General features: G+C 49.7%; 2 protein-coding genes across 2 annotated transcripts; one reads left to right on the forward strand and one right to left on the reverse strand.

Annotated features, from left to right (window-relative positions):
- Positions 1-53: 53 nt before the first annotated feature.
- Positions 54-7396, forward strand: CRELD1 (CRELD disulfide isomerase 1). Its single transcript, XM_020981003.2, is given in 12 exon segments — positions 54-168; positions 1839-1972; positions 1974-2054; positions 2178-2260; positions 2534-2644; positions 3282-3373; positions 3977-4153; positions 4284-4379; positions 5072-5155; positions 5326-5421; positions 5581-5721; positions 6300-7396. Coding segments are annotated over 11 exon segments (1239 nt in total). The 5' UTR covers positions 54-168; positions 1839-1915; the 3' UTR covers positions 6521-7396.
- A 1278-nt stretch (positions 7397-8674) lies between these two features.
- On the reverse strand, positions 8675-20718 carry PRRT3 (proline rich transmembrane protein 3). The gene is made up of 5 exons (XM_020981001.1): positions 20546-20718; positions 19493-19678; positions 12716-14257; positions 11696-11851; positions 8675-10984 (listed from the first exon to the last, which is right to left on the reverse strand). Exons 3-5 carry the CDS (start codon positions 14196-14198, stop codon positions 9021-9023), a joined length of 3603 nt encoding a protein of 1200 aa, XP_020836660.1. The 5' UTR covers positions 14199-14257; positions 19493-19678; positions 20546-20718; the 3' UTR covers positions 8675-9020.
- Positions 20719-25259: the final 4541 nt, after the last annotated feature.

Consider the following 25259-nt stretch of genomic DNA (forward strand, 5'->3'; position numbering starts at 1 on the left):
GGGCCGGCCCCGCCCCCTAGACTGCGGCGCTTGCGGAGCCTCCGAGCCGCGCGGAGGCTGCGGCGGCGGCGGCGGCTTAGGCGGCGGCGCGAGGGCGGCGGCGCGAGGGCGGCTGGGCTGGGCGCGGCCCTGGAGCCCCCAGGCCATCCGGGCTCCGGAAGACGGCGGGTACGGACGGCCCCACCCTGGGCGGGTCCCGCCCCCCCCCGGAACTGAGGGGGGGAGATGTGTCATCCCCCCCCCAGGGATCTCCTCCCCCTCCCCTCTCTTCCTGCCCCTCCCCCTCCGCGGTTAATATGAGCCCCCTCCCGTCCCTCTTCCCTTCAGTACCGCTGTTAGTGTCAGCCCCCAATATTGTCCCTTCCCCGAATACCTACTTAATATCAGCCCCCCAGTACTGCCCCCTTCCCCAAATACCTAGTTAATGTCAGCCCCCCAATATTGTCCCTCCCCGAATACCTACTTAATATCAGCCCCCCAGTACTGCCCCCTTCCCCAAATACCTAGTTAATATCAGCCCCCCAATATTGTCCCTCCCCCGAATACCGACTTAATATCAGCCCCCCAGTACTGCCCCCTTCCCCGAATACCTAGTTAATGTCAGCCCCCAATATTGTCCCTCCCCCTGAATACCGATTTAATATCAGCCCCCCAGTACTGCCCCCTTCCCCGAATACCTAGTTAATGTCAGCCCCCCAATACTGTCACTCCCCCTGAATACTTGGTTAAAATCAGCTCCCTCCCCCAAATGTCCCTTTCCCAATTAATATCAGTCCCCTAATATTGTCTTCTTCTCAATACTGTAGTTAATAGCCCTGGAATATTGCCCCCTTCCCTTGAACACCCTGTTAATATCAGCCCCCACAATATTGTCCCTTTCCTCTCAACACTCTGGGTAATGTCAGTTTCCTAATATTTCCTTTTCACTCTCAATATCTTAGTTAATGTCAGTTCCTGATATCGCCCCAACTAATACCAGCCCCTCTAACATTGACCTCTTCTTTATATAGTAGTTATGTGGTAGTTGCTCTAAGCCTGCCGGGGGGAGCATATTGCTGCCTACACTTTCCACGCCAGGGTTTTTTTCAGCTCCTTAAATATTTCCCTCTTCCATGCCTTGCTTAATATCAGCACCCCTAATATTGTCCCCTTCCTCTCAGTACTGCAGTTACTATAACCCCCCCATATTACCCCTTTTCTCTCAATATTTCAGTTAACAGCCTTTCCCCATAGTTTCCTCTTCCTTTCAATATCTTTATAAGCTTCCCATCACTCTCCCATTGACTCCTTCCCTGGAAATACCATGACTCTATATCCTCTTGCCTGCTTCTCATTCCTCCCTTCTTCTCCCCATCCCTGGCATTCCCAGCACTGCTCTGTCCAGCTCACCTCTTTTGCAAATACTCCCTATGAAATCCTCAATAGACACTGTCCCTTTGCTGGACCAGTTTTATTCTTCCTTCCTTTCCCCCATTACTATAATCCTAACCCCCTTCCCACCCCCCCACCCCCAGCACTCCAGGCAGTGCCTCTTCCTTAGTCTGTCTTCCCTACCCTAGTACTGTCTCAACTTGAAAGCCCAAGTTAGTTACTCCCATCCCCATTTAGAGAGTTTCCTAGTCATTTGTTTCTTTCCTGATTAATTCCTCCTAATACTACTGCGCACTTCCCTGGAAACAAGAGTGATTACCTTCTCACTATCTATTGCCCTTCCTTCTTCCCTGATTTCCAGAACTTGTCCCATCTCCCCTCCTCCACCCCAACACTCCCTTGCTTGTTATATATTCTTCTGCCTCCATTGCATATTCTCATCACTACCCTTATTAAATTTCCCCTAGTTTCCTGAACAGGGACAAAGTGGCCCCTGAGCCCCTGTCCCTTCAGCACCCAATAACCAGAGCCTTCTGGAAGGAAGATGGCTCCAGGCCTCTGGAGAGGCCTGATTCCTACCCTACCATGGGGCCTGTGTCTCTTTTTTGAGCTTCCCTGTCCCTGTGTGGCTCCAGTCACAGCCCTGTCACACCTGCCGGGATCTGGTCAACAGCTTTAGCAAGGTGGGTGTTTTTTCTGGTCCCTTCAGCCACCCCCCCACCCCCAGATACCTGGTGTCTTTTAAGTGTTTAAGGCAGGGCCGCTCCTTATGAAGTGGGCTGAATCCTAGAGTTTCTTTTGCCCAGGGCCTGGAACGTACAGTTCGGGACAACTTTGGAGGAGGGAACACTGCCTGGGAGGAGGAGAAGCTGTCTAAGTATAAGGACAGGTAGTTTCAAGGGTTGGAGGACCTTGGAGGGCCACTAGGTTGGGGGAAGGGCCTCCTTTCCCAAGGCGATGGGGATCTTCCTCTGTTTATTTCCAATCCCTACCACATGGGGCCAGGAGCGCTCAAGGGTCAAGTCAGCCAGCTGTATAAATTGAATCCCCCCCATAGGTGCCATTGGCGGAGTTCCCTGGCATAGCCAGGTGGGGGTGGGGGAGGGAGGGCTGGGCAAGGAGCAGGGCTGGGCCTCAGCTTGTTCATATGCTGTGTGGCCAGTGAGACTCGGCTGGTGGAGGTGCTGGAGGCTGTGTGCAGCAAATCTGACTTTGAGTGTCACCAACTTCTGGAGCAGAGTGAGGAGCTGGTGGAGACGTGGTGGTTCCACAAGTGAGTGGGCTCCCCTGAGGTGCTGGGAGAGAACTGGGGGGAGCACATATTGTCATGAGGGAATATTTCCCATCAATCCAAATACCAGGCCATTGCTGGATCTCTTTTGCCCATATCACACTCCATCTTGTGTCATCATTGCTTGTGTTAAACTTTGGGGTTCCCCCCATTAGATTGTAAGCTCTTTGAAAGCAGACACTGCTGCTTTTCATCTTTGTGACCTCAGCACCTAGCACAATGCCTCCGTGTTAATGGTGCTTAATAAATGCTTTTTTAATTGAATCAAACCAAACTAAACTCTATTTTGGGAAACAACTCGTCTGGGAAACAAGATGGTGTGGTAGAAAGAGCATTGGTTTTGGAAATCAGAAAACCTGGAAGTCTGATGCTAATCTGATGGGGAGCAAGTCAATTAGCCTCAGGGGGCCATGGCATCTTTCTCTGTAAAGGCTGGATGATGTTTCACTTCCATACCAGCCTTAAAATTTGAATCTGTGGTTCCTTGGTTGGTGAGCATTGGGGGAGGGAGGACCCTGGGCTAGGTGGTCGAGGACCCTCTTCCTTCAGGGAACTTTGACCCTGTTCTTTGTGGCGTGTATTCTGTCCTGCCCCTTTAATGATGCCCCCACCCTCTCAGGCAGCATCAGGCCCCAGATCTCTTCCAGTGGCTTTGCATGGACTCCCTAAAGGTTTGCTGCCCTCCTGGAACCTATGGGCCCTCCTGCCTGGGTGAGTTGTTCAAGCTGCCTCTGGGACCAGGGGTGGTGGGGACATTCGGGGCATCTGTGTCCCTCTCAGGGACACTGCAGAGAGTGGGGCATGGAGCCTGTGCTATTGGGGAAGCCATTTCATTTCTCTCAGTTTCAGCTTCTTCCCACTTTTTGATTCTAACTTCATTGATTTGCTTGTGCAAAAGCTTTTCAATTTTATCTAGTAAAAATTGCTGATTTTCTCTCCTGTGATCTCCTCTAACCCTTGTGTAGTTAAGCTGTATCCTTTCCTTCACCTCTACTTGTCTTATGACCTCACCTTAATTCCTCTCTCTGCAAATTGGGGATAATGGTACTTGTCCAGCTCCCAGGATAGTTTTAAAGATGAAATGAGATTTTTAAAAAATGGAGAAGGGTTTTGAAAAAGGCAAGGGTGGTACCATGTGCTGGTATGATATCATGACAGCTAGGTCCAGTCACCACGGTGGAGGTGAAGGGTGAGGACTGTTCCGGAGGGCTCCAAGTATCTGAGGATATTTGAGAGAAGGACTGGTGGATTCTGGCTGTGTCAGCCCAGCTCCAGGACTATCCCAGGCTTAGGATGGGTGATGTCTCTTTACAGCCTGTCCCGGGGGTACAGAGAAGCCATGCAGTGGTAATGGGCACTGTGACGGGGAGGGCACCCGACAGGGCAGTGGGCGCTGTGACTGCCAGCCCAGCTATGGGGGCCCCACCTGTGCCCAGTGTGGGGACGGTTACTATGAAGCCACTCGCAACTCCAGCCACCTGGTATGTGAGGGTAGGTAGTGGGCCAGAGAGAGGGAGGCCCTTGGGTTGGGGGTGGAGATGGCATGGTCTGCTCAGCTGTGGATGGGGCCCCCTATCTTGCGCCTTCTCACCCCATCCCTCCCTTTCTCCCTTTCCATTAGCTTGCTTTGGCCCCTGTTCCCGTTGTTCCGGCCCCAAGGAGGGTAACTGCCTACGCTGCAAACGGGGTTGGGCCCTGCACCAGCAGAAGTGTGTGGGTGAGTATAGTAGTGGGGTAGCACCAAGGATAGAGCTCCCCCAGCCTTCCAGGCCTGCTCCGAGCTTGGGGTCAGGAGAGTTGGATTCTCGTCCTTGTACCATTAAGTAGCTACATGACTTTGGGCAAGTCACTTAAACTCTCTGGGCTTCAGTCTTCTCATCTGTAAAAATGGGCCTGAAAATATTGTTTGATGAAGAACTGTGAATGACTTAGATCCAAGACAATCCCAAAGGACTCATGATGAAGCGTACTATCCGCCTCCAGAGAAAGAACTGATATTGATTGAATACAGACTGAGGAGTGCTATTTTTCACTTTCTTTCTTTCATTTTTTTTCTTTTATTCGAGTCTTTTTGTACAGAATGACTAATATGGAAATGTTTTGTGTAATTGCACATGTATAACCTATATCTGATTGCTTACTGTCTCAGGGAGGGAGGAGGGGAGGAAAGAAGGGATAGAATTTAGAAGTCAAAATTTTAAATAAAAATTAGGGAAAAAATGGGGCTAAAATTACTTTTTCCTTATGGGGTTTTATAAGAATCAGATGAGCTAATGGATGTGAAAAAAACTTGAAAAGAATAAACTATAAGTACACTTAGAGTACTGTGGGGCCTCTGAGGACAGAGTCTCCACAAAGTTAGAGGCTGGAGAGAAGCAGCTGTCTCTGAAGGCTCCCCCTTCTTCACAGATATCGATGAGTGTGGGACAGAGATGGCCACCTGCAGAGCCAACCAGTTCTGCGTGAACACGGATGGGTCCTATGAGTGCCGAGGTCAGACCCAACTTTGGAGGTGGAAATTTGGGAAAGGGAGGCCATTTGGGAGGGACAGCCCCTTTTCCATTTTTTACTGCCTACTCCTACCCTTCTAAGTTGTTGGCCTGCACAATGTTGTCAGATGATGGGGTCCTATTTACAGCTCTTCCTCTTCCCTTTCTCCCCAGATTGTGCCAAAGCCTGTGCTGGCTGTATGGGGGCAGGGCCTGCCCGATGCAAGAGGTGCAGTGTGGGCTACCGAAGAGATGGAGCCAAATGCTTGGGTGAGGGACTCTTTTTGTTTTGTGCCAACCACTAACAAGCTATCTGGGCCACCCAGCACTAAGGAATGTGGTAGGGGCCAGGGACTCTGGGTCAGGGTGTCCAGAGCTCCTGTTGAAGGTTGCTTTCAGATAAAGCATGACTTCCCTTCTGTCCCCCAGATGTGGATGAGTGTGAGGGTGAAGTAGAGGTGTGCACAGGTGCTCACGAGCTCTGTGAGAACACAGACGGAAGCTACCGATGTGCCTGTGTGGAGGGCTATGAGAGAAGCCAGGAGGGCTGTGTGCCTCGGCAGCCTGAAGGTGAGATGTGTTCTGTATGTAGAACCCAGGACTTCATACACCTTTTGGTGGGGTGCCTCGAGGCAGCAAAAGTACCTTCCCGGCTAACCTGGTGGATGTTAGAGAGCTCAGTGTCCTGCTCTTCTTTTCAGTCTCCAGTGAGATATAGAGTCCTGTCTGTTGTATATTTGGTCAACTGGACATAGGCTGTCTGTTAGACACTTGTCATATTTATTCTTTAGTGCCCATAGCTACTTATTTTCTGTGTGTGCTCTATTCTTGACTGCCTTTCTCCATATCACCCCTCTGCCAAGGCCTTGCTTCCTGTCTGTGACGTTTACACCTGGCCTGAGCTGGCTTATGTCCAGCATGGCCTAGCAGATAGAACCTTAGGCTTGGAGTCAGGATATCTGAGTTCACACTCCGTTGGGGATGCTGGGCAAATCCTGTTGTTCCTCAGCTTCAGAATGAGGCTACTGCTATAGTGAGAGCAGCTACCCCAGAAGGTGGTCAGGCTGCAAGAAGTCATGTGTGTCAAACACTTTGTAAAGCTCAAAGCGTTGTTTGCATGCTAATCTCTTAATCATTATGGTCTGCAGAGCCTAAGCCTGGTGGCTTCTTCTCAGAGGTGACAGACGACGAGGTGGTGGTCTTGCAGCAGATGTTTTTTGGGGTCATCATCTGTGCCCTGGCCACGCTGGCAGCCAAAGGTGACATGGTCTTCACTGCCATCTTCATTGGGGCTGTGGCTGCCATGGCTGGATACTGGCTGTCTGAGCGTAGTGACCGGGTGCTGGACGGCTTCATCAAAGGCAGATAGAGATTTGCTACAAGTGGGGGGGCCCCCCCTCCCTCTCTGCAGTACAGGGCCAAGGGTGGTTGGCTCAGGTCCAGCCCCAGGGGCTGACATGAGGAAAGCCTGGAAACTGATGGTGGGGAGAGACTGGATCCAGTTTGGGCAAGTTAAGGTTTGTGCCAAGGAGGGAAAAAGTCAGAGTTGAGGTGAAGTAGGTCAGCAAACCTTAACTCTAACCCAAGCCCCACTGAATCAGGACTGCTGGCTTCCAGGTGCCACACTAGTCCTCTGCTAAGCTCAGTGCCTCTCTGTCCCTTGGCTCCCATCTTTATAGATGTGGGCCAGCTAGGCAGAGCTGGAGACAGGGCAGATGTCTCCCTCCTAGCCAGAGGCTAGGGCTCCGGTTATTTTGTTTTCGTGTGTGAGGTCTGAGCCAGGGTTCCACCCTTTCCTCTATCAGATGCACTTCCTGGGGCCCTCCCCTCCCCTTTGCACTGGGGCTTCAAGCCCTCCAGTGACGCTAAGGCCTGCCTGTCTTAGAAGCTGGCAGTGGAAGGGTTTTGAAAAAATGCCCCTGGAGGCAGAGCCCAAAACTTTAAGGGGAATGGGGGAGGGGGGTGGGAGTGAGATAACTGAAGGGGAGAACAATCCTAGTTAAGTGATTTTTAAGAATCATTTCCCCGTTTTGGTAGTGCCTATGACCTTGGCCACACAGCTGTGCCCTACCTTCTTCCTTCTCCCCTCTTTAGTCCTGGGAACTGGGAGGCAGAAGGAGGTGGTCCATGCAAGGGGAGGGGAGCAGAGGGACGGAATCCTCCCGCATGGTCCCTGCCCTTGCTTTTGCCCACACTGACTCAACTATTTATTCATCTCAGGAAAATAAAGTTCTTCATAAATCTAGCAATGACTCTAGCCTCTCTAAGCCACCTTGCCATCCACCCCAATCCCTAGCCTTCAGTTCCACGTAGTATACATTTGTCTGATGGTAACCCTGTGAGGTAGGGTGTACAAGTAGGATGTCCAGTGGGTCTTTGATCACCTTGAATGGGCTGTCTGGATTCACTCATCCAGCCTCATGTCACCATCCTGGGTCTATGTCCTTCCCTAAGGTTGCCCCTTGTGGCTGACCTAATGAGCTGGGAATTTGCTTTCATTTTTCCCTGATTTCTCAAGGATACTCTGCCCCACCTTGTTATCCCTCAGTCTTGCCCATAACCAGTCTATCTTTCCCACTCATACATTTATTTATTGGACATTCTTAACTCTAGTTCTTCAAAATTCCTTATTTTGTTACATGTCTACTCACTCCCACCATGCATCTCTTCATTGCCCTTTGTGTAAAACAAAAAAAATTCCCCCAAAATTTTGGGCCAAAATATAACTGTCCTCATTTCACAGAGAGGAAAACAGTCTGGCAAAGGTTAAATGACTTATCTTAGGCCCTCTGATTCGGGAATCACACCCAGATCCCTCTGAATTACCTTGAATCTTGGTTTATAACCTTTTCAACTCCCTAGAGAAGAGAAGGCACTAAGGAAGAAGGTTTGTCTCCCTTTGGAACTTGAAGAATTAGAAGGATTGGCCACTGGGGTTGGGTGGTAGGAGAGGATTTGCCTTCATTTTCAGTGTGAGAGCTTCAGGAATTGTCCCCTTGGTTAAGGGTTACAGGATTAGGGAACGTAGTTTGTGTATGTGAAATTCAATTAGAGCAAGGGCTCTTTGGAAGTAGCCTGGATGCCAAAGGAGAGAGAAGCCTTGTAGCCAGACTGTCCACTCCCAACCTCCATTTACCAGTTTGTAGACTGTCCCTCCCAAGAGCGTCTTATTCAAGTGCAGCTCGTGGTCCTAGACCTAGGAATAGAAGGATCTTTCGAGGTGATCTAGTTAAACCCCCTCATTTTACAGATGAGGAAACTGAGTCCCAGAAGAGTTAAGTGACTAGCAAAGCCAAGATTTTAATTTCTGTCCTGTGACTTCTGAGTTCAGTACACTTCCTGCTGTGGGACTACAATGGATGTTGGAGCAGTGCCTGGCTTTCCCTTCTTTGGGTGCTTGAAAGCCCAGCCTGGGATGGTAGGAGTAGCCTGACCCTTCACAGAGCTGGAGGATGGAGATCATATGGGAGGAAGTCCAAGACTTGGGGGCTAAAGAAGGACAGGAAGGGGTGGGCAAGGCAGATTGGTTTTAAAAGTTTATTTTGTCTTTCTTTTGGCACAAAGCGGGAAGTTTTACACATGGCTCTCCAAGGGGCTTCTTGCAGAATCTTTCCTTCCTTGGCTCTGTGCTGAGGGGGCAGCAGAGGGCTGGGGCAGAAGCCCCTTCCGATAGAACTCTTCCCCCACCCTCCTTCTGGCTCTACCTCCACTTGGTGAAGGCCATAGCCCCTGGGCAAAATTAGAGTTCAGAAAAAAAAATGTAAAAAAAAAATCCCTGGGCTGCTGTGGGGGACGGAGAGAGGGAAGGGAAGAGGCTCCCCCTTTTCTCTCTAACCCTATTTCCCCATTGTCTACGCATTCTGGCCTAATCACAGCTCTATGGTCTCGCTAGAAGCGCTTCGCGAATCCACCTGTTTACTCAGGGCCAGGAAGCTCCGACGGGCCTCGCGCTCTGGGTCCCCGGGCTCTTCGAGGGCGGGCACCGGCTCCGGCTCGGCCTGGGAGGGCAGCAGCTGCACAGTGCTGGGCAGCTCGTCTAGGGGCAGGCTCTCCACCGATGACAGCCCGTGGCGCCACGGGTTCCAGCTGATCTTGAGGGAGCCCTTGGAAAAACTGTCCAGCGAGCTCCCGGACGCTGCCCCGGCCTCAGGCTCGGGGGCAGGCTTGGGGACAACCCGCACGTCGGTCAAAGAACTATAGCGGTCCTGAGGGGTTAGGCCCGAACGGTCCGGGTCACTGCTGCGCCTCTGTCGCAAGAGGGGGCCCCCTGGCTGGGAGAGAGCCTGCAGAGAGGCGGCTGAGTCCCGACGGCCCAGGCCAGCTGGGTACTGCAGGCTGGAGCGCAAGAAAACGCTGTCGCGGACCAGGTGCTCCCGGAACAGCGCCTCATCAATGCTCCGGCTCAGGTTGATGGGCGAGGGCGGGCGCAAGTCCAGCTCGCTCAGTGACGGCCCCGCAGTTTTATCCAGGCACACGCTGCTGCGAGAGCGACCTGGGCCCACGTTGTTGGGGTACTTGGGGCTCCGGCCAGCCCGAGCTAGGGAGGCCGCCGAGCCGGCGGGGCTAGGAAGGACCTGGCCAGCTCGCAGCTCATTGCTGTCCTTGGGGGGCCGGAATCCACCGCTCTCCGCAGGGTTGCGAATGAGGCTCTTGCTGATGTCGGTACCGCAGCGCTCGACCCCGGGTGTGCCTGTCCAGTCGTAGCAGTTGTTGGGATACTCAGGCACCTCGTTTTTTCCTGGTGGGGGACACGCGTAGTGCAGCAGCTTGCCCCAGCACGTGTGTTCAGTGGGCCTAGGTCCCCAGCGGCATGAAGCGACCCCAGCCACCAGGGCCAGGGCGGCGGCCCAGGCGAGTTCCACCAGGCGTAGCCAGAATTGCACGCCCCACCAGGGCCAGGAGAATCGGCTGGGGGTACCCGCCAGCGGGTACAGCCACACAGCAGCCGCCAATTGCAAACCGCTGGCCAGCAATCCTAGGGCCCCGCCCACAGCCAGGACCCTGGGACCGGGACCTGGGGCTCGGCTCCTCCCGTGGCCCTCGGGGCCAACCTCCACCGCACCAAGGAGCCAGCGGCGACACAGGAGCAGTGTCCCCAGCGCAACCCCGGCGCCCCAGGCGCACGAGAGTCCCTGCACCAGCAGGTTGAGAGGAGGGCGAAGCCAGGGGGAGAGCAGATCAGCTCCCAGCAGTAGCGTCCAGTGCACGGCGCCCAGCGCGCCCAGCAGACGGAGGCTGCGTAACCTGGGCGGGAGCAGCTGCCCGAGGCCCAGGAGCGCCAGCGCCCCGAGGGCCGTCACGAGCAGCGGGAAGGGCAGATTGTAGAGCACCAGCCCCGTGCGGGCTGCCAAGCGGCCCCGCGAGCCGTACGGGTCGGCCAGTAAGTAGATGGCGCGCAGCAAGGAGGCAGCTAACACGAGAGCGGCCGCGGCCAGCGCGTGGGCTCGCCCAGGCACGTGGGGAGTGACCGCGGCGGCCACTAGGCCTGCCAGAGCCAGGAACGCCAGCAGCAGGAAGAACGCTCCGGCGCCATACACGTGGAGCTCCCAGGCGAAGCTCAGCGTGTGCCGCAGGGGCCCCCAGCGCAGCGGTGGGGAGCTCGTCTCATTGGCCTGGGGGCCGCACGCCCTCGGGCCGCAAGTGGCATCGGGAGGAAGGTCTGAGACCTCCGGACTAGGAGAGGGCTCTGGAGCGTTCGGTTGCCCCAGGGCTCTCTGGGTGGTGACTCGGATGAGACCCCTGCGGGTAGTGGTCAGGGAAGGCCTGGAGGAAGCTGGAGGGGCCGGAGGGTGGCTCTGAGGAGGCCGCTCCCCGGGCTGTCTTTCCGCTACACCTGTAACAAGGACATCTATGAGATCTCTGCCCTCCCTGAAAACACTGCCCAGTACTTCAGCCCTTCCCCTGTGGTTTGAGACGGGGTCCACCCACAAGATAAGCACCTACCTCGCAGGATCAAATGAGATAATTGTAAAAGCTGCTTAGCTTTTAGCACAGTGACTGGCTCATAGTAGGTACTACATAAATGATTACTCCCTCCCCGCCCCTGCCGCCCCCCCCCCCCCCCCCCCCCCCCCGCCTCCCCGCCAACTAGGGGGACTTCCTTTGGTCTCTCTCTCTCTCTTAATCGTTGTTATCTGGCACCCTGCAGAAAAAAACTGGAACTCTATCGAGCTGGCCCCCCTAGTCCTTAGAGCAGCAGAATGGAGAGATAGACAAATTTGCTTGGCGTTGGGAAAACTCCCCAACCTCTAAGGCCACAAATGAATCACCTAAAATGGCCTTCCTTTTTTAGAAAGCTGAGGAAAAGGGAAAATGGGAAAGCAGTGGCTTTTTAAAAACAGGAACAGCAGACCAAAAAAAAAAATTCTTGTCCTTCTAGGAAAATTGGCCCTAGGTCTTCTAATGGGGCTAGATGTGCTTCCTGGTCTCCAAATCAGGGTTCCAAATGAGAGGATTTCAAATCTGGAATCTTCTCTTCTGTAGGTAGTTGGATGAAAAGGGGCCTCTCTCCCCACCACATTCAGGCCCCACAAAGAGTTCTCACCTGGTGGGCCAGCTGCTGGGAGGCTCTTTGTGGCATTGGTCATCCTCTCAGGAGCAGGGGTGCTTGGAGTGGTAGAATTCTGGGAATTTGGGGATTCCACAGCCCCTCTTACTCGCTGAGGGGAAATCAGTTCAGCTCCTTCCAAGAGTCCTGTCTCTGAAATAATAATACCATCTGGGGAGGGGATTTCCTGATGTGACAATTCCCTCCACTAACACAACTGGCAGATGTCTAGAACTTATAGTCTTAAGAATGTTCCATGAAACTGAGAGATTAAGTGACGCTTTTCCATGTTCATGTCATTCCTAAATGTTAGAGGAAGAACTTAATTACAGGTCTAACTGATCCATAGTCCAGAACTCTATCCAATAAGCACATCGCTCCTCTACTTATCCTGTAGGTATAGCAATTCACAATTTCCAAGAAACTTTTGATTTCATTATCTCATTTGGTCCCATCATAGAATTGAGAACTCAAAAGGACCTTAGAGATCAGTGAGTCTAATACTATCACTTTTATAGTTGAGAAAACTGTGGTTCAAGGTCTTGCAGGTAATAGGACACTTGGGATTTGAACCCAGGGCCTCTGATTCCCAAGGCAGTCTTTTGTACTACTTTATATTATTTTTACAAAATTATTCTTCACATTTTGCAGATGAAAAAACTGAGGCCTTAGAGGTTAAATAACTTGTCTATGGTCACATGATAGTAGCTGAACTAGAGAGCTTTCAAGATTCTTAGAAAACTGCTTCCTTGGAGACTCCAAGTGTGGAGAACCATACTTCCTAGAGAGGGCATACCCAGGGCTGCAGGAAGTAGCATGAAGGCCAGGACTAAACAGGGCTTCTAGTGTTGAGAGGAGATACTCTGGGCAATTATTTCCTGGGTCAGTTCCTTCCTTGCCCAGAGGAACCCATTAGGTCCATCTAGGATGGAGATTGGGAAGGATGTAAGCTTTCAGGAACTACATGAGGAACTTACTTAGAGGGACCAGTGCCTAGAATCTCCCCTTGGCACCTACCTGGCCCAGGCTGATGCCCAGGAGACAATGGAGCTGTGGTGTTGGAGACAGGGGAAGGGGATGGTGACCTGGAGCTGGTGAGAAGTGTAGCAGACAGACTGTTCCCCTCATTGTCAGAGTCCTCAGTCTGGAGGCTAAGGGGAGCCTTTTGGGTGCTGATTTGATGGGCAAAATGGTTACTCCAGCGTCCAGTCCTAAGGTCAGGCTCTTCAGTCAGGACTGAGGGCAGGTGATTTGCTGAAATCCAGATGGGCAGGGACCTGGAATCCTGAGAAGTCCCTGGAGCGGAGGATGTCCGCTCAGGCTTTAGAAGGCTTTCAGGCCTTAGGACAGAAAACATAGAATTCTTCTCGGTGATAACCTGGGGGGCCTGGGCTTCTTCACTCCAGCTCCTCCTTCCCCCTGGTTTTGGGGAGCCCTGCTTACTCCCTTTGGGGGTAACCTCCCCACTCCAACTTTGTGCTTTTGCTGTCTTTCCCTCTCCAGCTCTCACGGTGGGGCTTAGGGTATGGTCTATTGGGAAGGGGACATAACTGTTCATGGTCCTGAGGGTGACAGAGCCTGTTTGCATAATCAGCTGTCTGCTCGCCCCTGGGATCACAGGACTGCTACTTGGTGGCTGGTGCTCTTGGTCAGTTGTCATGAAAGGCACCCACGAAAGAGCCGGAGCCTGGGCAGCCAATGGCCCTTGAAGATTAAGATCATCATCCCTGCTTACTACCTTCCAGCCCAGGTCCTCCCTAGGAATCCCTTCTGGGGTGGGGCCTGTCACACCTTTGGACAAGACCTCGACCTTCTCTTGAACTGTGGACACCTTTGGATGGGGTCTTTGAGTTCTGGGCTCTGGGGCAACAGTGGGGAAGAGATGAAGAGCTGGAGACTCCTCAGGGGACCCAGCTGCTAGGGGGAATGGAGCCATTTGTCCTGGAGTCTGCTCTGAGTTCAGAGAACCCCTTCTGTCTTTGGAAATGGGTCCCTTTGCAACCCAAAACTTGACCCCCATATCCCTGCCCCCTGTATCTCTGGTGCCTAATTTATCTACCAACCTGTATCCCTCCTGTCTAGGTGGAGGCCCCATCCACACAGCTCCAGGGACACTATCTTGACCAGGAGGGGTTCCAAAATTGGCTACAGAGCTCAAAGGAGGAGGGGTGGACAGGGACAGGGCTGGGCTATTTGGAGACTTTCTGGGCTCTCCAGTTTCTCCTGGCCCCACAGTAGCCCTGAGCCAATCTATGAGGTCTGTGCCAAGTTCACCTGTACCCCCTTGATCTAACCAGGACCGGTCCTGAGAGTTAAAGTTCTGGTGCCTGGTCCCAGGGGATTCCTCATAGTCCTGCTGGGATTCCTGAGTAGGGTGTTTGGCAAGGCTTTGTCTCCAGCCTTCTGGCTGTCTAGGAAGCTGCCCAGCCTGCACTATGCAAGTGAGGAGGGTCGCTATGAGAAAGAGGCTCCAGAGGGAGATGTGAGTGGTGGGGGCCATGGTCAATGGCAGCTTTCCAGGGTGTGCCTTCCTCTGCCTTCACTTTTCTCTTGACAAACCTGCAACAGAAAGGAGAATGTGGGGTGTGAAGAGAATTGGGGGATGCAGTAGAAATGTAAGCTCCCAAAGGGAAGGCACTGTTTCTTTTTTATTCTTTGTATAAGCCTTGATAAGCCTCACGTAGTAGGAGCTTAATTAGTTCTTTTTTTTTTTTTTTAGTCAATTGGGGTTAAGTGACTTGCCCAGGGTCACACAGCTAGTAAGTGTCAACGGTTTGGTCTGAGGCCGGATTTGAACTCAGGTCCTCCTGACTTCAGGGCTGATGCTCTATCCACTGCACCACCTAGCTGCCCCCTTAATTAGTTCTTGATTAATCAAACTGATTAATTTATGTAGCTTCTAAAAGTTTACAAAGTAGTACACAACTTATCTTCACTTCACAGGTGAGGAAACTGAGGTTAAATGCCTTGCCTAGAGTCACACAGCTAGTAAGGACCAGAGCTGAGGTTCAAAAGCAGGTCTCCAGACTCCAGACCCTCCTCTGGTCCTCCTCCGATCTGACAGTAATAGGGAGGGCAGTGGCCTGGAAGTCAGGACACTCACATGCCAATTCCAGTTCTGACTTATAAATAATGTGACCTTGGACAAATCACTTGACCTTATGGGTTCATCTTTGAAATGAGAGTTACAATAATGTAAAAGTGAACAGTTTTGAAAGACCTAGGAACTCTCATCAACCATGAGTCCACAGGACCAGTGAGGAAGAGAAGTGCTAGACAAATGCGCAGAATGAGTCCCATGTTTGGACATGACCAATGGGGGAATTTATTTTGTTTGACTATGTATATGTTACAAAATTATTATTTTCCTTTTTTTTTAAGTGGGAATAGGGGGAGAGGGAAGGAGAAAATATGTTTGAAAATTTAAAAAACCCTTTTTAAAAACCAGTTTGTAGTCTCAGAAGAAAATGTCAAACCATTCCAGTATCTTTGCCACGAGAGAAGTTGGACACGGCTGAAAAACAACTGAACAACAAAGTGTCAGCTCTGACACTAACTGGTCCTGTAATCTTGGAGAAATCACCTTCTTATCTTCAGTTTTGTCATCCATCAAATGGAAACAATAATGTTTCACAGGATTGCAAGCTCAGTCGATTACACCATAGAGTGCAAGTTCGTTGACAGCAGGCCCTGTTTCTGTTTTATCTTTGTAGTCCTACTGTCTAGCACAGTGCTCGGTACATGGTAGACACTAAGTCCTTGTTAAATGAATAACTTGTGGATCTTATGAGATAATGGGCAAATAAGTGCTTAGGAAAGCATTAGATAGCCATCTGGTTGTTTTTTTTTAAAGACCTTGTTCCCAGGTTTATGCCCTGTCCCTCCTCTGGCCTCAGACTCTGTGGCTCCCCAGGGCTGAGGGGCCAGCCAGCCAGTCCTATCCCCTTCTTTCCCAGCACAGCCCCAGCAGTGACTCTCACTTCAGGGCCCGGCAGCCAGACTGTCAGCATCCCCTGTCCTGGCCCACCTTCACTTTGGGTCTGTTCCGGGGATGAGTTGGTATCTGACTGAAGGATGAAAGCAGTTCAAGCCCACCTGGCCACAACCTCTCTGTTCTCCCAAGAAAAGCCTGACCATGAATTTCACTCAGGTCCCTGTTGCAGGGGATCAGTAATATAAGAAGGCCTCATTTCCTACCTAGGGTCAGATGATTTCAAGCTGGAAGGGATCATCTAGTATAACTTCGTCATTTTGCAGTTGAGGAAACTGAGGTACAGAGAGAGAAAGTCACTTTCCAGGTCACATAGGTGTCAGGGGTGGGATTTGAACTCATCCTCTTTATTATTTTTGAGCAGACCACCCTCACCCAAAGAGGAATTTTGAGGGTAGCAGTGCCCAGAGTGTTTCCAGAATATGCTCCAGTCCCTGAATATTATAGGAACATAGAAACAGGCTCTGCAGATCAGTCGTCCATTGGCGGGGAGCACTTAGCTTGACCCCAGTGAGCTTTTTACCTAAAAACTAGGGCACATAAATGTTCTGAGTGAGAGTGGGGGAGGAGGTAGAAAGAAGAAGTAAGAGGTGGCATCACAAGGAAGGTTGAATATTCCTGGCTTGGAAGCTGTCTCCTAGGTCACTGTGGCAAAGGAGATTTGTGTTTGGGGAGGAGGAGAGATAAGACCCCTTGGTTTCCCACCAGTGGCTGCTGTTACTGGCAGCACTGGGGCCACTGTACTGGGGACCAGGCACTGTGCTCCTATCACATTACCCCTCTTCCCTCCCTCTCTCTGTTCCTTCTCTTGTGCCTGGCACAGTGCCCTCCCTGCAGTGCCCAAGCTCAGCCTGAACAGGGTGTGTGTGTGTGTGGTGTGTAGGGGATGGTACTTCTGCCCCCTGGAGCAGAGAAGGAGAGAGGGCAGTTGAGGGACATGCCAAGATCCCTGACATGTACTGTCCCTGTGCTGAAGGGATCCCACGGATGGCTCCTTACCTAGAGCCCCCTCGTTCACCTGGCACCTATCTCAGCTGCTTTGCCTGGGCTCAGTATCCTCAGAGATGCTCAGACTTGGCTAACTGAGCCCTGTACTGCCAATGGTTGGGCTTAGAGCACCATCTCCAGTCACTGCGGCCAATTTAACCCTTTCTAGCTGGCAGTTTCTCCCTCCTGTCCCCCCCCCCCAATCACCTCCCCTTCCACCATGAGCACAGATTCATAGGTCATTAGAGAATACAAGACCTTAGAAATCACTTGCTGTCAACCCTCCTTTTACTGTGGGACAAACTGAAGCCCAGAGAATGTAACTCAGCCAGCGTCACACAGTTAGCAGATATTGGGCTAGAGACTGGAACCCAGGTTTCCAGATTCTTAGCAACAGCCCCTCCCCAAAGACTTGTTCCCCCTCTTTTGTCCTGTTGTCTCCCTACAAGAGAGCAAAAGTTTAATCTATTGCTTGAATGACCAGCAGGGTTCTGGCTGTTCCAAAGGTGGAAGGACTGGGGAAGGCAGACTATTCCTACCTAAACTGAACTGGCCTCCCATCTGAAGCAGTTTTCAGTGGACCCCTACCCTTCTTCCAGTCTCAAGTATTATCCATGCTTCTAACATGAATTTGTTGTGTGGCCACACTTTGGGACTCAGTTTTTCCATTTGTCAAATTGAACTAATAATACCTGTCTTACCTAAAGTCATCATCCTAAAAATATTGAGTGTCTCCTAAGTGAGGACACCATTGTGAGTATCAAATTAAATAAGGAGACATTGAGGTCTGGTGCAAAAAGCCACTGCACTTGGATTCGAATCCTGCTGCTGCCTGTTGCTATTTGAATGACTTAAGGAAAATGGTTCTTCCTCTCTAGGTCTCAGTTTCCTGATCCATAAAATGATGAGGTTGTACTAGATGATCTCTAAGACCCTTCTCCAGCTCTAAATCCCATGATGCTAGTTGTGAAGGGGTTTTTAATAAAGCAATATAGAAATGGGAAGTCCCATGTTTATTATTATTGATAGAGGGTTCTGAAGTGATCTTTGCCTGCTTTAGAAAAGCCCCCAGCCTCAGTATTAGTCCCTCTCCTCTCAGGTTCTTCCCACTCATAGCGATGATCCCATTGGCTACATTATTTGCATGGCCTTAGTTTCCCTAGCCTATATTCCTGCAGTTCTTGGTCCACTCCCACCTGGTCCTCTTGCCCAGGTCGTCTTTAAGTCTTCCTTGTGTGAGGAGGGGGGAAGAGAGGCAGGCAGGGCCCAAGTTGTTGATTGGAAGTTGAGAGACCTGCTTTAATCTTACCCAGCTCTCAGACTATTGAAAAGGATCGTGGCTAACAGTGGAAGTGTCTGTCTTCTCTGCCTCCCCAGTATTTGAGCAGATGCAGGGGCCCTATACCTTAGGATCATGGGATCACAGATTTAGAGCCAAGAGACTTTGGAGGTCATCTAATCCCGCCTCCTCATTTTACAGATGAAGAAACAGAGACCTAAGAAGTAAAGTGACAACCAGTGTCATACCGGTATTAAGTAATAGAAGGGATAGGAACCTATTTCCTTTTACTCCTAATTCAGCGCTCTACCCACTGTAGTGAAAGGAGCAGGAAGATGGATCTGGGATTCAGCTGCCCACTCCTATGAGAGCCCTGTTCTTTCTCCCCCACTTCCCTAACATCGAACAGCTTGGGCCAGTCCAGATACACCTGCTCTCTGTGTACTCTCTGCTACGTGTTCTTCCCTAGAGCAGCAGTTCACCTACCTGTGGTCAGAGGTGGAAGGAGTTTCTGGTTCAAGCACCCGACCCCACCCCTGGGGTCCTATAGCAGCAGGTAGTTGAAGGATCAGTGACGTCAGTGGCAGTCCTCACCTTCACCCTCTTCTCCCATCTGCCTCCATAGGCATTGTGGGTGTCAGAGTCCTCCCCTTCCCTGGGAGAGCCTACCTCCTGTTCTATCATAGCTCCGCCTTCTGCCTAACCAGGCACCCTAATCCTATAATGTTTCCACGTGGTGGATTAGGAGGGATTCTGAGATTCTAGACAAAGAAAAGATGCATTTTTCTAGCCCAGTGATTGAAGCCAAGATGAAAGTTGATCCTACGAGAGGAATGGGGACTGGAGAAGGGGGGTGTGTTTGATGTGGATGGGGGGAGAAATCATGTGTGGTGTGTGTGTGTGTGTGTGTGTGTGTGTGTGTGTGTGTGTGTGTGTGTGCATGTGTGTGTGTGTGGGGGAGGATTACCTGAAAAGGAACAGCAGAACTCTGGTACTTTAGTGAGGAAGGTAAAGTAAAAAAAGTCAGGAAACCCATATCCTTAGGGAGTCCAGGCCAGAGTACTAGCTATGAGGAGGAGGGGGTGGCTGAGAGCAGGGCACAGGCCAGACACCTTGGGGGTTCTTAACCTAGGCTCCATGGACTACCAAGGGATCAATGGGCAGGTTTCAGTGGATTCAGTGGATTTCAGATTTCACTGCATTTTAAAAAGTATATTGATAACTTTCAGTATCATTGGTTCTCTTTGTAATCCTATGTATTTTATTTTATGCATTTTAAAACATTATTCTGAGGAGTCCATAGGTTTTATCAAAGTGCCAAAGGAGTCTATGGCACTAAAAAGGTCAGGAATCCCTGGGCTGGAAGCACTGGAGGCCCAAAGCATTTGTGAGCCAAGGCAGACCTATCTTAGCTCTCGACCCAATGCCCTCATACCCAAAGAGGCAGGAGAGAGCTAGGGTTGGAGTGGGGATGGGGGTAGGGTAGAAAAACAGGGAGAGGGCCACTGATAAAAGGAGCCCGGGCTCAGTAGCTTACCCAGAAAACCTTTGCAGTTCTCAGCAGCTCTGGGAGCCTCCCCAACCCAGCATCCTTTGCATGGGAGCCTGTCTGCTGGAGAAGAAGCCAGCCATCCTGGGGAGAGGTCCACAGCTTCAGCCCCTTCCAAATGCAGCCTGTTTCCTTTGGTGCTCTCAGTAAAGAGGGGCCTGCACAGGTGACTCCCTAAGCACACAGAGGCTGGGTGTGAAATCCTAACAGCCAACCCCAAGGTTTATCCAGGAGCAACCTAGTTCTTGTACCGACCCACCCACACATATGCAGAGCAGGACATACACCTTAAGACACCTCCTGATAGCTTACACCCCTCCACCTTCCTAGGCATCAGGATATCGAAATAGCAGTTTAGGTTTGGCGTTGAAGGTAGGAGTTGGGGAGGGATCTGGGGCTAGTCCAAGACTGAGGAGGGACCCCCTCCCACCAGATACACCAGGAATGAGAACAAAGTTCCTATGCTGCCAGAACTCAGCCAGCTTTCCAGTGAAATGGGTTGGGGGAGGGTGGTGAGTCCTTGGCTCTGTAAAAGAGGACTGTGAATGTATTTGGGGGCATCCATGCCCTAACAGTCTGGGTGCTCAGACTCAGAACTGTTCTTTGCTCCTCCCCACCCCCTACTCCTAGCAGGGACCATCACAAGATCATAGAATAGAATTGCTATTCTTCCAGCCTAAGGGACAAAAGATTGAATCTAGTCTAACCTCCTCATTTTGCAGCCTGAGGTCCAAGATGGGAAATGACTTGCCCAAGGTCACATAGGTAGCCTATAACAGAGCCGGAGTTTCACCCCAATATTTCGGACATATCCAGCGGCTTCTGCCACCATCCTAGCTCTTGGGACACCCAGCAAGTCTCTTAGTTCTTCGGACCCTGGGCCCTTCCCCTTGAAGCCCCATCCCCGCTCCCCACTCCCACGCCCCGCCCACTCCCACGCGTGCTCGCGGACATCCGAGGGGGTAGGGGCGTCTCCAAGAGCCCGCCTCCTGGCCCGACCCATTCCCGGGACCCCTCGCGCCCCTCTTCCGCTCCACTCACCTGAATGTCGGTCCGAGGTGTGCAGGGCACTCTCCCCCGCGCCAGGCGCCCGCCCCCGCCCCGAGCAGGTGGTGTCAGTGTGGAGCCCGCAGCCGCTGCAGCAGCCGCAGCCGCTGCAGCAGCCTCAGCCGCAGCCCGGCCCAGCCCAGCCCCGCGCGTGGGGATGAGCTCTGGGCCCCTGATCCCTCCCTCCCACCCTCCCACCCAGCACCTTTCCTCCCGGACCAGCGACTGCCACCACGGACAGAGCCACGGGGAGCTGGCCCAGCGGGCGCCAGGCTGGAAGGGGTGGGGGTGGGGTGTGTGGGGGTGGGACTTGGGAGCCCCGGCCAGCCCCCTCCCCGCCCAGGCACCCGGGAAGCTTCTGCTGTCACTGGTTCTTGGGGCAGCAAGCAGAGGGGGCGAGCAGGCTCTGATCTGGTTACTGGAAAGCTAACTGAACCAGCAGTAAGGAAACCCGGGTTCCTGTCCCACCTTTGTACCCAACTTGTTAGGTGAACTCATTGGGAGAAGTGTCTGTCACTCCACATTGACGAGCACCTGCTCGGCCTATGTATCAGGCCATCCCTGGGGCTGGGCATATGGAAGCATTACTCAATTGCAGAATGATAGAGATCAAATAGAGTTAAGAGATCAGCTAGCCAAATCCCCTAAATTGATTAAATTTTTTAAAAATTAAATTTCACATAATAGGGATAGGCCCTGGAGCTATGAATTCATTAGTTATAAGGATTTCCCAGGTGAAGAAACTGCTTCACCAATGCAGGTGGGCACCTCTGCAATTCATAACTGGTCTGCCATAAGATGTTCAAAGAATTAACAGTGACAGGGCCAGATGTGTCAGAGGCAGGGTTGGAACCCAAGTATTCCTGCCTTCCAGACCAATTCTAGATCAAGTACCAAGCTGCCTTTTATTTTTAAAAAATATGCTTTAAAATGTATTTTGTTAAATATTCCCAAATGAAAAGTTTTAGAAATGGTTTTTCAAATTTTGAATTCTAAATTCTCTCCCTCCCTTGTGGCCCTTCCCTACCCCTTGAGAAGGCCAGCAATATGATATCGCTTATCATATAAAGTTATGCAAGGTATATTTCTATATTAGCCAAGTTGCAAAAGAAAACACACACACACACACACACACACAAACCAAGAAAAATAAAAAAGGAAAAAAACCATGCTTCACTCTGCACTCAGAGTTCATCAGTTCTCCCAAGCTGCTCAATTCTTTTTTTTTTTCATCAAGATAATTTCTCAACACATCTCTTATTCCTTCTAATCCTCCCTTGTACAAAAGAAAAAAAGAGTTACAAAACCCAACCAGAAAAGCAAACAAATTAAACAGTTTAAACAATATTCAGCATCCCTTAGGTAAATTTTTTTTTCTATTAGGAGGTATGTTTCATCTTCTGTTCTCCAGGACCAAATTTAGCCATGATAATTAACTTGAATTCAGCTGCATTTTTTTTTATTGTTTCCTATTGTATTGGGGGTGTGGGTGGGGAGGGCAGGGTCCATCTGTAAATTGTATTCAGTTTTGCTTTCTTTACTCTGCCTCAGTTCATACAAGTCTTCCCATGTTCTTTCAAATCCCTCTTATATACAATTTCTTTCTTTTTTTTTTTTTACACTTTTTGTTTTCTCTTTTTGGGCCAGGCAATGGGGTTAAGTGACTTGCCCAGGGTCACATAGCTAGTAAGTGTTAAGTGTCTGAGGCCGTATTTGAACTCAGGTACTCCTGACTTCAGGGCTGGTGCTCTATCCACTGTGCCACCTAGCTGCCCCATATATACAATTTCTTACTGGGAGGTAATATCCCATTATACTCATATACCAAAAATTTTTGAGTCATTTCTTAGTACTGATTCCTCAGCATTGATCCCACTTGTTCCTCATTTGTTTTCATGGGTTTTTTTTGTTAGTTTGTTTTTTGGCTAGGCAGTCGAGTTAAATGACTTGCCCAGAGTCACACAGCTAGTGAGTATGATGTGTCTGAGGCTGGAGTTGACCTCAGGTCCTCCTGACTCCAGGGCTGGTGCTCCATCCACTGCTCCCCATTTGTTTTCAACAACAAAGAGTGCCACTCCAAATATCTTGGTATACATGAGACCTTTTTTTCATTGACTTCCTCTGGGTATACTACTCAATAGTGAGATTTCTGTGTCAAAAAGTATATACAATTTTGTGACTTTTCTAACACAAATTCAAATAATTTTCCAGGTCAATTGGACCAGTTCATAATTCTACCAACACACACATACATAGATACTATATGTGTTTATCATTGTGTCTGTGTTCCTTCAATTATTTACTCTCTTTTAACATCTTTGCCAATTTGATGGGTATGAAGTTGTTTCAATCTGTATCTCTCTTGTTAGTGATTTGGAACATTTTTCCATGTGGTTTCTGGTCATTCCCATTTCTTCTGAAAATAGTTTGTGCATATTCTTTGATCTTTGACCACACGGAGGAGTGATTTTTGGTCATATAGTCCATTTCCTATGTAGCCATATAAACTCCAGCTATCTATAACCCAACTTCCACTTTCACTGACAAGTTGAGTCCCTAGGGACTGATTAGCCACATTTCCTTCTTAGTGTTCTAATGTTATCCCTGATGAGAAGCAGCATATGTTTCTAATGCTCTCAGCTCTAGCCCCTGCTCAACCATATTCCCTTAATATCAATCCCCAGTTAGTTTCTCTCCTATATTTTATATATATATATATATATATATATATATCTCCTAACCCTAACCCAGTTAACATCAATTAGATTTTACAAAGGGATCTTAACTGAGAAGACGTAGTAAGAACACAAGTACTAATATATAACCCTTCAAACTTGGGACACACCCCTCTACCATCTTGGTTTTTGGGGACAGTGTGCTCAAACTTGAAGAGGTCACTACAAAACACTTGTTGCACCAAGTTCATTTCTGAATGGTGCATAGCCTAGCAGTAGATGAGTCGCTCCAGCTTCTGGGCTGGGTCAAGCAGGTTGATCTTCAGGACTGCACCAGTACCTCACCCTGCTTGCCTGCAGGTCTCCAGTTCCTGGACATCAGGTGGTAGATCACTCACTTTTTCGATCTTCCAAAACTCACAAGGTTGTAACCATGTTAAATATTTCTTCACTTAAGAGCATTAAAAGACAGATTCAAAAGAGTCTAAGATTAGGGGCCAAACGTATGCATAACCAGAGTGAGAAGAGCAAAATGACGTTGATGTCTGGCACTCATTCCCCAGAGACTTTCAGCTGTCACTGCCTTGATCAACACCAGGAAAAAAGAACATGAGGCTGACTCAGCAACCAATGAGAGTGCCCCTCTGTAGCACACAGTAAGCAGACAGGAAATGGTCATAGAATGATGATATGAAGTCCTTCCATTATCCATGTCTGGAAGCATGTTCAGCAAACATCCACTTGGGGATTGCATCAGGCAGAATACTGCTGTGTCTGCTCCTAAACTGAGCCCTCTCTAGCCTGTCTCCCATTATACTTATCTTGGCTATCAGACTTGTAGCAGATATTGGATGCAAAGGTTTTCCACCATGTGACAGCACTGTTTCTGATTCTACTGGCATTGACTTTGTTCATCAAAAAGTTTTTAACATATAATCCTAATTTATCTTTCGTGATTATCTGTCTCTTGTTTGGTTAAGAATTCTCCCTTTTGCGACATAGTAGTTGCAAAAGGTGCCTTCTGTTCTTTAATTTTTTTGGCATAATGTGACCTTTTACATTAAGGCCACACCCATTTGAGTTTATTGTGACATATGGTGTAAGATGCTATTCTAAACTTTTTTTTTTAATCAAACTGCTTTTCAGCTTGCCCTATAGAATCTGTTGGATGAGAGGCAGCCAAATGACATATAGAAGATAGAAGGCAAAGAATGTCTTGGAGTTACAGAGACCTGAATTCAAATTCTGCCTCAAACACATCCTAGCCATGTGACCATGGTCAAGTCTGCTTACCTCTTAGTGCATGTAGCAGTTCTCTAAAACTATGAGTTACAGAGCAATTATAAATCTGTATTAGTGGAGGAGGGTTCCACAATGGGCATTCTCTGCACAAGTGAAATCAGAGGTCATGACCAAGAAAACTTCTCAGACCACAATTTCTCAGCAGTTTGTATACTTCTAACCTCCCTAAGTTGACACACGGACATACTTTGTTTTTTTGCACTTTGCAGATATCGCACTTTTTAAAAACAGATTGAAGGTTTGTGGCAATCCTGTGACAGTTTTCTAATGACATGTACTCACATTGTGTGTCTGTGTCACATGTTGGTCATTCTTGCAATATTTCAAACTTTTGCATTATTATTATATCTCTTATGGTGATCTGTGAGCAGTGATCTTTGATGTTACTATTGTAATTGTTTCGGAGTGTGCCCATATAAGATATGAATTTAATTGATAGATGTTGTATATGTTCTGACTGTTCCACCAACTGTTCCAGCTGGTCTTTCTACCTCTCCCCATTCCCTGAGACACAATATTGAAGAATATTATGCAAACTTAGTTGATAAAGCAGCAGCAGGGTTTGAGAGGATTAACTCCAATTTTGATAGAAGTTCTACCATGGGTAAAATACTATCAAACAGCATTGCATGCTACAAAGAAATCTTTTATGAAAGGAAGAGTCAATGGATGGGGCAAGCTTCATTGTTGTTTTATTATAAGAAACTGCCACAGTCACCCAGGCTTCAGTA

This window comes from Phascolarctos cinereus, unplaced genomic scaffold, assembly GCF_003287225.1.
Source record: "Phascolarctos cinereus isolate Bilbo 61053 unplaced genomic scaffold, phaCin_HiC Scaffold_4;HRSCAF=312, whole genome shotgun sequence".
Classification (NCBI taxonomy): Eukaryota; Metazoa; Chordata; class Mammalia; order Diprotodontia; family Phascolarctidae; genus Phascolarctos; species Phascolarctos cinereus.

Bases quoted from the DNA above. Each gene is read 5' to 3' on its own strand.
- PRRT3 (XM_020981001.1), bottom strand. From the start codon at position 14,198: ATGGCCCCCACCACTCACATCTCCCTCTGGAGCCTCTTTCTCATAGCG. The intron at 11,852-12,715 runs GTAGGTGCCAAG...TTATTATTTCAG, and splicing joins TGGGCATCAGCCTGGGCCAG to AGACAGGACTCTTGGAAGGA. The intron at 10,985-11,695 runs GTGAGAACTCTT...TCCTTGTTACAG, and splicing joins CCCAGCAGCTGGCCCACCAG to GTGTAGCGGAAAGACAGCCC.